This window comes from Artibeus jamaicensis, unplaced genomic scaffold (assembly GCF_021234435.1).
Source record: "Artibeus jamaicensis isolate MK-2021 breed Jamaican fruit bat unplaced genomic scaffold, CSHL_Jam_final contig_793, whole genome shotgun sequence".
NCBI lineage: Eukaryota > Metazoa > Chordata > Mammalia > Chiroptera > Phyllostomidae > Artibeus > Artibeus jamaicensis.
In genome coordinates this window covers 2,400,596-2,412,403 of record NW_026521975.1, presented here as the reverse complement: position 1 = coordinate 2,412,403, position 11,808 = coordinate 2,400,596, and the positions used below count along the sequence as shown (strand labels likewise).

The window sequence follows — 11,808 nt, the reverse complement described above, 5'->3', positions numbered from 1 at the left end:
CCAAGGGCCACACCCCATAATTAAACATAATTATTTTTTCAGCAAAACATGTGTGATAAATAAAGACCATATATAACTTCGTCATAGTTCAGGCCATATTTGCTGCCAAGCTTAAAAAGTTTTTGGGTTTCAAAGCCTTCTGAATGTTGGAAATCAGGTTAAAAGATTATAGACTGTACTCATAAAGCTGCTGCTAGAAGCTATGGTTAGTCACTTCAACTCTCATCTTTTTGATGCGACTAGAACAACAAGCAGGCAGTTTTTACACCCCAGATTGGCTGAAGACTTGTTTTGTGATTTAAGAATCCACCCTAGCAGAGGTGGCAAAAGCTGACATTACAAATAGAGGAAAATAAAAAAACAAAAAGAAAATCCTAATCCTGCACCATTATTCCTATGGTAGCTGCACGTTGGTGATTAATTTACTAAAAGCTCCCTGTGATTAGATCACGTTAGTTTTTAAATGAAAATTTAAAAAAATCTGTACCACACTGCTGAAAGGGAATAGAAGCAATGAATTTTAATCCTATTGGAAGGTAAGATGAGTACTCTTTTGGAAACCAGTGTAGTATAAAAACAGGCATTACAAATACGTCAGTAGTAAATAAGAAATGTATGTAATTTTCTCATCATGGTACCATTCCTCTAATATAAAAGAAAGGAGAATTCTGTTTATTTCTCCTGATTGACTGTTCTACGTAAGTATCCTTCCTTTTTCTTATAAAGCCTTATATGACTTCTACCTTTTGCACAGGAAAAGCTCTGGAACATATACTAAAATTTCTTAATTTGTTTTCACAACCCAAGTTCCACCTCCATTTTGTTACAATTACATATTTTTTTCCTGGCAAAAAAAAATAAAATAAAATTTGCACTAAAGATTACAAATCAACTTGACAGGCAACAATGTTTGACTGATATAACTCAGTTTGGGAATGTTAACTTTTCAATCTTAACATTTTAGGTACATTCTAACTGAATCAATTACTTTGATCAATTAATGAAGTTCATATTTAGCAAGTGTCTACTAAAAAAGTGCGCTCCACTTCAAAAAAAATGCAAAAAGCAATGGCGAACAAGAAAAACTAAGTTTTAGCCACTATTTCAGGAGGAAATAAAACTTTCTCATATTTTTATCATAACTCATTTTTTAAAAACCTATTTAGCTACATGTTATAACAATACACCAGCACATTAATAATCTAGCAGAGATTTTCAAAAGGTGTGCTGCAAGAATTTTTACAACATGCAACCAATACCTGACTACTTAGGGACACTGACCTCTTTTCCCTTGTCTCATCAAATTAAAAAATGACAACAGCCAACACAATAGCCATCCAGTGTAAACGAGTCAAAATTATACCTACTTTTAAAATCAGATCGGGACAAAATACATTTTCCGGCATGCCGCAGAATTTTAGTAATTAGTTTGTATGTGCTGTGAAATGAAAATGGTTGAAAATGGCTGATCTAGTATAACAAAAAAAGTAAACAAAAACTAACCAGGCTATAATTCAGTCTGGAAAAAAACATAACTCCCTGTGGATTTCTTGACCATTTGCATTCAGAAGCACCAAAAACTAAAATCATTTTTACTGAAGAACTTTAGTACACGGGAATTGTTTTCTGTATACCATCCTATCAAAATGATCAGCATTATTCCACAATATGATCATTTAGTTTGAGATCACTAATAAAATTTTTTTAAAAAAAAGGTCCGAAATTGCCAATGGTTACTCTGTAAAGAACTGGTCAGAAACTACATACTGTATTCTAAAACTAGAACCAATCGACTGAAAAGACTACACGGCCCCAAAATTCAGAATGCAGACTAGGAACTCGCACGCGTGGTCACGATGTCCCTTAAACCACTGCCCTTCCTAGGAAAGCAGAGCCCTAAACTCAACTAAATGAGAACTCCCCCTATATCCTAAGTTAAAACAAGGCAGGAGCCAGAAGTCAGCGCGGCAGAGACAATCCGAGGCTTACTAGTTAAAACAGGTCGTGGACACCTGACTCCCTGTGTTCTGGCTACTCCCCTTACCGTTAGAAGATCTGGGAGGGAGGAAAGGAGCAGAAAAGTCCCAGAGTCCGGGCAGAAAAAGCCCCTGGCCTCGAAGAAGGGGTTTGGGGAGACAGGGAGGGGCAGCTCCGTGTGTGGTGGGTGACCCTTTCTGAGTACGCCCTCGGGCAGGTGGACTCTCACTGAGGGTTTAGGAGGACGGCCTAAGGCGGCCTCGCGCGGCCCACAGTCGCCAACTCCACGATTCCTCAAAGACGCGCCCGCCAAGAATCTCCACTGCACCGTCCGCCGGCTGGGAGCCTGTCCCTCGCCCGCCCACCAGGTCACTCCTTTGCACATAGGCTCCCGACTCAGGGTCGCGCAGGGTAGGCAATAGCATCGCAACAGACTCTTTCCACAGCTTAATCCCTCCGCGGCCGACAGCGAACTAGTTTAATCACGCCCCACTCCAACTGACGTCACCTCCGCCACACCAGCGCTTTCCAGCAGCTTCCAGAAATGTCGCCTCCCTCAACCCAGCCACTCACGGAGGGCGGGCACTGCACCCACCGGCCCCGCCCCCAGTCGTCGTCGCGAGGGAAATTGCGGCTGCGGAAGCCGGGCAAACGGCACACCTCCGCGGAAACGTAGCGGAAGTGCTCCCGTCATCGCCTTCCGCCACGCTTACGGATATGCCTAATCCTTTCTGGCCCCACGCGTGTAGGAAGGGGAACTTCTTTGCCGCGGACTCAAATCGGAAGCTGTTTGCCTAGCGGGGAGGTCAGTGTGGGAGGAGCTGGCTGAGGTTGAACGTGGAGTGAACGTTGCAGTGTGCAGTAGAACTGGAGTTCGACTCGAACCCGTGCGAAGAAGGGTACCTGTCGCGGGTAAGGGAGAAGGTGTCCTCCAGCTCTCGAACTAAGAAAAGGGGACAGAAGCGGGTCGATCTGTCGAGTAATGTGCACGCTGAAAGGATGGCCTGGGCTGGGAGAGGGAAGGGCGGGGACAAGGTTCCTGTGGGAGGGAATACGGTGTATAGGTAGGGGATATAGATTTAAGTTTGTCTGGGCTCAGAGAGGTAAATGCTGAAGAGAAACCAGAGTTGTTCTCCCCTCTTGCGAAGAGCGTGTAGATGGGGAGGGTTTACGGAACCCAGCGCGTCCTGGGGTTTCCAGTGTTGGGGTTTGAAACTGATCTCTGTGGGTCGTAGCCTACAGCCTAGGTTTGGTACCCAACCCAGTTGGGCGCAAGAACCAACCCCGTTCCTCCGCTTCAAATCTGTTGTGGCTTCACTTTTGCACGTGCTGACCCTGCTTGGTCTTGGAGGGCAAGCTCAAATACGTATAATGCTCCTCTTGGAACTGTTTGTTCTCCGGGTTTTCACTTTGCACGCGGACTGCGGGTCCATACGGGGTTAGTAATTCACACTCGGACTTCTGGAGTATCTGGCTTACAGGAGTAATGAAAAAGGGGGCGTGAGAAGAAAGATGCTGGGGGAAGGTGAAGAGTAGACAATCATACTGTGAGGTGACAATTCAGTGACATTTATTTTAGGTCATAGTACTACTTTCAGGTCACTGCACTGAAAATAGTGCACTGTTTGGACAATGATCAGGTTGGTATTAAGAATTGATCTTAAGCTGGACAGGTCCCTGGACAGACTTGTTTTACAGAAGCATCACTTTGGCAGTGATAAGGGGTAGGATGGCATGAAAAGAGGTGGGGATTTGAGACACTTCCAAAAGAACTGTCCACATAACTGGTGACTTCTGCGTGAAGAAGAGGAATGTGAAAGAGAACCACTCACATTTTCTACTCTATATGTTTTGAAGGATGGGCATGCCAAAATAAAAATGAGATATGAGAGAGAAGATGGTTATTTTTGAAGAGAAGACAAAAGACATTGTATTTGGAAGACCTGAATAGCCCACTTCTGTTATCTTATTAAGTGAATTTTCCTTGGGGGAGCGGGCATTCTGTATATTTAGGATTTCAACCACCAATCTACCTGCTTTTCTCATTGAAGTAGTGGTGGGATTAGTGGAGCAGATTTGAAAGCTCCTTCTGTTTCATTTTTATAATTGAGAGCCAGGGAGAATCACCTGGAAGAGTTTTCCTGATCCCTGTAGCAAATGGAAATTATTGTTAAAAGCAATTTATTCAAGATACAGAGATTACCTGTTTTTCTTTTGAGAATGATACAAGATGGATTTCGTATTTTCTAGAGTGAAGTATAAAATTAGTACCAAATATATAGCAGTTAAAATTTACTGTGTATCAGATGCTAAACATTTTACATGTTAGTGCATGTATTTCTTAGAACAACCAATTTTACAAAGAAATTGCTGCAATCAGACTCGCAGGTGTAAAGCCCCATCCTTTAACTACTCTGAAACCATAGAAGTTTGACTTTTTCCTATGTAGCTCCCTTTCGTAGGCAGATTATAAATAGAACCAGCCAAAGATAATAAATTGTTGTATGAGAGCTTAAAAAGAAAAAAATGAAACACCAAACTTGTTTCTAACCTTTTGCCTCCCAGGAGACATTTTTGATTGTCAAAACTAGGGGTAAGTAGAGGTCATAGATTTTACTAAACATCACATACTATGTACAACACAATATTCACAACAAAGAATGTGCTGGTCCAAAATGTCCAGTGCTGTAGTTGAGAAACCTTGCCATATTGATAATTTCTTGAGGAATAGGAAATTGAGATTCACTGACACTTTCAAAAAGTTTTTATTTTTATTTTTATTTATTTTTTAAGTTATTCCATGGCTTGAAAATGTGTAAAGGGTATACAGCTGGAACAGAATAGCATAACTAGTTTTTCTTTTTTTTTTTTTAAAGATTTTATTTATTTTTAGAAAAAGGGGAAGAGAGGGAGAAAAACATCAATGTGTGGTTGCCTCTTGTGCACCCCCCATTGGGGACCTGGCAGGCAACCCAGGCATGTGCCCTGACTGGGAATCAAACCTGTGACTCTTTGGTTCCCAGTCTGGTGCTCAATCCACTGAGTCACACCAGCCAGGGCACATTTTTCAAGTAAACCTATGAACTGCAACTTCTCAGAAGATGGCTGTTATAGAATCATGATTTCTTAGGTTTGGGACTTTTGCTTGAAATTATTTTACCACAGCCCTGCTAAGTGGTGATTTACTCTACTTATATATCTCCTGTCTCTGGTTTTCCTGTATTTTAAATCCATATCTACTCTACTTTTAACAATCACTTTTCTAACACTGTGCTCTAATCTCATGATTTTGACTTTCCTGAATGTGATTCTAGGCCATAGGACTACACTCAGAATAGGCTTGTTACGTGTGTAATTTGTATTGTAACAGTGTTTATATTTTTTGTTCTGGTAGATGTCATTTTAATGTGTAAGTGTCTTGTTGGCAGCATTTAAAAAGTAGTATCATTCTGAGTTGGTGAGGCACTAGGAATGTGTGGAGTTCTTTGATCCCTGTCAAGTATTGGCACATGGATCTGAGGTTTTTAAAGTACTTCCTTAGCATGGTGCTGACATTTGTTTTGAATTGTGTATAAACTTTAAATCTGGTCAATAAAAATGACTTTAAATAATACTTACCTCTATTACAAGTTTTAATAAATTTGCTTAGAAATGAGTCCTTGAAAACCGGTCCTATTGCCAGTCTCTGCTCTCTCCCCACAAAGTTACTAGATTTATAAGTACATTTAGATCTCTTTTCACTTCAAGATTACAGTCTCAGAATGTTTATCTTAGGACATATAGTTCTCAAAATATACTTAATATATAAACGTCTTGTAAAATACCAAAGCTCTATTTCAAATGAAATAGGATTTTTATTTAATTGTCTATTGACTTTTTTTTTCCAGGGTTCATTGAAAAATCGTTAGTGATATTGACATGTTTCAAGTGAAATATATTAGCCAATGACTCGGAATGATGGATTCCTCGAAGACTGGAAATGGTTTGCCAGTGATTGGACCAGGGACTGATGTAGGGGTATCTTCACTCCACATGGTGGGGTATTTGGGAAAAGTTAGTGAACTTATTTTTTTGCCTCAGTGCAGAGTTGGATGTTTTTCCTCCTACTTTTGAGACTTAATTTGATTTTAATTTTACCCATTAACTTATAAATGTATCTGTCATCTTCCACGGAAATCTTACAGTATTGGCGAAAGATTATTTTCATTTGTTTACCTCTCTGTGTTTTATTAATATGTGAAAATAGAAATAAAACACAGACCCTACGGTTTACTGTTCTTTGAAAATATGGAACATGCATTTCCCCTGGCAGTTTACATTACTTTTTTTCTTGAAAATGAAACTGATGTTATCTTTAACACTTAAGTTTTTATACTTTAAACTACAGTATATTCTTTTTGGAATAATATCAGTATTTAAGCCTATATGCATTTTTTTATTTCCCATATTAAAAATATCTTGCCAGGAGACTTCTGAGTGAAAGTCGTAATTCTTTTCTGGTTGCTTTTCCATTTAACTCTTTTGTAATTTGGCACAATCTAATAATGTCTGTATTTTAATTTACTTTATTTCTCTTTTAGAATTATGATTTTGCTAACATCCCATCAGATGGGTATTGCCCTGCTTGTAGAGAGAAGGGAAAGTTAAAAGCTTTAAAGACTTACCGGATTAGTTTTCAAGAATCCATCTATTTGTGTGAGGATCTGCAGGTAAAGTATTAATTTAATTTAATTTAATTTTATTTTATTTTTTTTTAAAGATTACTAATTTCAGGTACTATATACCGAGTAAGCTAGCAGTTCATCAGAATTACCTGGAGTACTTTTTAAATTTTTAAAAGGTCTCACCCCCAGATGCTGATAAAAATAGAATTGACCCAGAATTCTCTATTTCTGTAACTTTTGAGGTCAAGTCTGGTGATTAACCAAGTTTGGAAAATACTAGACCACAGGTGGCAAACACAAGACCCTCTACCTTGTTTTATCAAGCTCAGCACTTGTTTCTACCCAGCGTCAGTGCTGGGCCCCTCGCCCCTAGTTAAGGAGTGGTTACATCTGTACAGTCCTAAAATTCCATTCAGCCCTTTGAAGACAACTGTGAGGCTGATGTGGCCCCTGGTGAAAATGAGTTTGACACTCCTGTACTAGACTAAATCAGGCTATTGGTGATAGATACTTTGCTGGGTACAACTTGAGGAAAATAAATAAACTTTATTTATTTATTTTTAGAGAGAGGGAAAGGGAGGGAGAAAGAGAGAGAGAAACATCAATGTGTGGTTGCTCCTCATGTGGCCCCCACTTGGGGACCTGGCCTGCGACCCAGGCATGTGCCCTGACTGGGAATCAAACTGGTAACCCTTCGGTTCGCAGCCTGTGCTCAATCCACTGAGCTGCACCAGCCAGGGCAAGTATTAATTTTAGATAGTATCAAGGTTTTGACCTTTTGCTTTCTTAAGTGTTTAATTTGTACTCATTTTGTGGTTTTTAGACTATATTTTTAATACTCATAATCAGAGTTTCTAGATCTGCCTGGTATAACCTTTTAAATATTTTCTATTTTTCTTCCTGGTTTCCTAAGTTACTGCAAGAAGATGTTTATTTTTATTGTCATTAGACTTGTGAGGAAAAAATACATTTCAAGATTAATTTTTTTAACTTGTTGGTCGGCCCTTGTTAGCTGTTGGTGTATATTAGTTACTCTCTCTTCTCTTTGGTTTATTAACTTTGGAATGTATTGAAAAAGTTATTAATCTCTATGTTATATATACTTAAGGTTCTAAATATCTTTAAAAATTAATTATAGTAATTTATGTCTGTACTACAAACTTTTATATAGGAGCTCATTAAACTCCATAATACTCTGTGTTTTATTATACTTGACAGTTATGAAACTGTTATATACACGTTTAATCCTCAACAGTTTGCAAGACAGGTGTCCCTGTAGGTGTTCCCATTTTGTGACTAGGAAAACAGATGTGGAGAATTTAGGAACTGAAGATCCATAAAGTGGCAGAGCTATGACTGGAACACACTCTTCTAATTTCAGATACTTTATTTTTTCCATCCTTACCTGAGGACATTTTCCCATTGCTTTTAAATAGAGAGGAAGAGAGAGAAAGAAACATTGATGTGATAGAGCAGCGTTGATCAGTTTGCCTCCTGTACACTGGGGGTCGCACATGCCCAGACCAGGGTGTCATGCCCACAGCCTAGGTATCTGACCTGACTGGGAATTGAACCTGTAACCTTTTGGTTAAGGGATGATGCTCCAACTGAGCCACACCAGCCAGTACTGATTTCAGATACTGTATTCCAAGTAAGCTAGCAGTTCATCAGAATCACCTGGAGTGCTTTTTTTTTAAATGTTTAGAAGGTCTCACCCCCAGATGCTGATAAAAGTCAAATTGACCCAGAATTCTGTATATCTGTAACTTTTGAGGACAAGTCCTAGGCATCCTTATCATTAGGAATAAGTTCTTTTTGCATATATTCAGTATTTTTTGGAGCATCACCATGTTGGTGCTATTTCAATATACTAGGATAAAATTAAATCCCAGTGAGTAAAACAAAAATTTTTTGCTCTGAAAAATGTGATATTCTAGAGTGGGGATGAAAACAAGTAAAGTTTATTTTTTGTGCATGAGGTGATGAAAAGTGCTGTGGAGAAAAAGCCACAGGGACTGAGTTTCAGGGAATAGAGAGATGCAGTTTTAAATAGTGTGGTGAAGAGAACTCTTCAGTGAGAAAGTGACATTTGAGCAAAGACCTGAAGGAGATGAAGAGGATGGAGCTCCCTGGGTAGGGAAGTTGCAGGTGTAAGATCCTGAGTACGGAGGCTGGGAAGCCCCACAGTTTGTACTTCTCAATCCCTTCACCCTTTTCGCCCAACCTTACTCCCCTCTGTCACCCATTAGTCTGTTGAAGGTGGCATATTTTAAATGAGGGCTCATAGAATATATATTTCTTGAATTTGCCTTGTAAAATATCTTGCTGGCTTTCAAACTTAGGTAAACTTCATTGATTTTTACTGGTTTGTTTACACTGTTGATAATTTGGCTGAAATTAAAGTTGTTAAAATTCAGCCAATTTGAACATTAAACCCAGCGAGGATGTAAAGTTGATGTGCTGTTTACTCTCAGATTAATAGTCATTTCAAAATTAAGAAGCAGAAATTACTCCATGTGACTTTTTCTATTTGAAAATACTTTTGTAATTTTTAGGGCTACACAGTGTACCTGTCCCAAAAAGAAGAACATCCATCATAAAATGTTTCTTTACACTGTTGAAATTTTTAAATTCACTTGACATTAGCTTTTTATTAAGGCAGAAGGATGTATGTTTTCCTTGTAAGCTAACTCTAGTATGTAATTCAGATTAAATTATTGACTAGGAAAAATTACTCTTTTGGGGGACTAAATGTCTGATTAAATAGTTGTTTATCCCTAGTTATTTCAAATTTAGGTTGATAATATACCCTCTCATGTGAATTAAAGCTAAAATTTTATACATTTTTTTCATGACTTATTGTAAAGTAAAGTTTGAGCTTGTTTAAATTTCTGTAGTTAAACATTTTATTTTTTCTTCTTAGTGCATCTATCCTTTGGGCTGTAGGTCACTTAACTTAATTTCTTCCGATTTGGAAAATCATCACACTCCAAAAAAGCCTCAAAAAAGAAAGCTCTTGGAAACCAACTCTAAAGATTTATCTTCTGTAGCAAATTACAAGAAAAATAAAAGTCATACTGTTATTGATGATGAACAAGTTTTGAACAGTAAACATAATGGAGAAGCATATGACAAAACCTCGTCAGATTTACTGGACTTACTGCACAGTGGTGAGCAGAGTCCATTTAGGACCACTGATTTCTTGGGACAGAAGGGGATCTTGGAAGCTGCTGTTACTGATGTGGCTGCTGAAGAAGATGCCGCAGTGGATGTTTTTGGAACTGGAGAAACTGCTCCTCAAAATGAAGGAGGCACATCTGAACTGGAAATGCTGCCAGAGAGCAGATGTATACCATTTTGCCAGACGTCATGTGTTCAATGGAAAAATTCTTATGCTCTCTGTTGGTTAGACTGTATCCTGTCAGTGTTGGTGCACTTGGAAGTGGTTAAAAAGGTGGTGATGACTGACCTGTGCCCTAAGGAGGAGTCTGTGTTCTTGCAGTTGTTCACGAAGTATAATCAAGCCAGTAAGCTTCTGCACACCAGTCACTTGGATGCAGTTAAAGGTTGGTAATGATTTTATATTTCTCTTTAATTTGTAAATAAATTAAGATTGAGTTTTGTCTCACAGCAGGTGGAAAGATGCAGTCAGTAGTGTCTGTTTTACATGGAGACCTGAGAGCAAGGAGCTGAGCGAGGGTCATGAAGCTTGAGATAACACAAGTTGCATTATCTTGACATTCTCAAAGACATCTTTTTAAAAAACTGAGTAAACTTTGTAAAAGAGGTTGTGGTGTATCTTACCTGTCAGGGTAATGGTGGTCATCATAGAACCCATCAAAGTAAAGTTTTAAGTTTTTAAGTTGCCTTAAAGCAGAATAAAGAAGTAAATACAAATTACCCACAATTCCACAACTCCCTCCAAATCTCTCTTCACATGAGTGATTATTTGTTTTAGTTTCTGTAAAATAGGATACCCATAACCCTACCTCCCAACCCCAAAACAAAAATATTCCTGGTAACTGACATCTACCTACGTGTTCCTCCCCATATCACCCTTCTCTCTGTCCAGAGGTAATCATCATCCTGAAATGTCTTATTCCTTCTTAATAGTTTCCCCTCATAATGTAGGTCTAAACAGTATGTTATCTAGTTTGTTTTCAACTCTAAGCAAAAGATGTACAGTATGTTTTCTGGGACCTTTTTCATTTTATTACGATTTATCCATGAAGCTGCTTGTATTTGTACTTCATTGATATTCATTGCCATAGAATATTTCCATTTTGTAAATGTATCAATGTATTTCTTTATTCATCTGTCATTGGGCTTTTCTGCCTTTATAAATACTTCTGCTGTGACTTCTCAGGCATGTCTCCTGGGATACAAATAGCGTTGCCCTTGGCTGTACAGTAGAAATGAATTGCCAGATCATAGGCTCTGAGTTCGGTTTTTAATACGATGAATTGTGAGTTGTTTTCCAATGTTGTTACCTCTCTGTACTCCCATTAGCAGGGTGTGGGAGATCTTCCTGACCCATATATTCTCCCTTGGTTATTTTCAGACTTTAAGATTTTGCTACTTGAATGATGTAAAATGGTCTGTGGCCTTGGTTTGCCTTCCCTAGATTTTAAAGAGGTTCCGTAGCTCTTCATGTGTACACTCCCTCTTTTGTGAAATGCCTGTTTGTGTCTTATCCATATTAGTTCTTTTTTCATGTTCTTACTGGTTTGTATGAGTAGTTATGTTTTTGTTGCTCTTTTTATATTAGATATATGTTGCTAAATCTCCCAATTTAAACCTCCCAATTTTTATCTTGTTACTTTTCTATTCTTTTAATTCCTTGATTGATTTTTTGAGAGAGAGAGAAATATCGACTTGTTTATGCATTCATTGGTTGCATTCATTAGCTGATTTATGCATTCATTGGTTGATTCTTGTATGTGCCCTTTCCCAGGATCTAACCTGCACACTTGGCATACATATCAGGATGACACTCTAACCAGCTGAGCTACCCAGCCAGGCTTGTATTGTTTACTTTTTAAATGATAGCTTTAGATGATGGAAGTTACTGTCTTTTTCCGTTGTTGTAGGTAGTAATGTGGCTTTTAAAACAAATCTTTCCCCCAAATTACAAAGTCACTCTCCTGTACTTTCACCGAAAAGTAAT

At 38.5% G+C, this 11,808-nt stretch overlaps 1 protein-coding gene across 1 annotated transcript in view; it reads left to right on the top strand.

Annotated features, from left to right (window-relative positions):
- Nucleotides 1–2,697: 2,697 nt before the first annotated feature.
- The window catches only part of USPL1 (ubiquitin specific peptidase like 1), a 32,970-nt gene continuing 23,859 nt past the window's right edge, over nucleotides 2,698–11,808 (top strand). Inside the window, exons 1-4 of the mRNA XM_037129574.2 lie at nucleotides 2,698–2,889; nucleotides 5,865–6,030; nucleotides 6,558–6,686; nucleotides 9,565–10,207. Coding sequence (XP_036985469.2) covers nucleotides 5,932–6,030; nucleotides 6,558–6,686; nucleotides 9,565–10,207 — 871 coding nt within the window. The 5' untranslated portion in view covers nucleotides 2,698–2,889; nucleotides 5,865–5,931. The remainder of the gene's footprint in view (nucleotides 2,890–5,864; nucleotides 6,031–6,557; nucleotides 6,687–9,564; nucleotides 10,208–11,808) is intronic.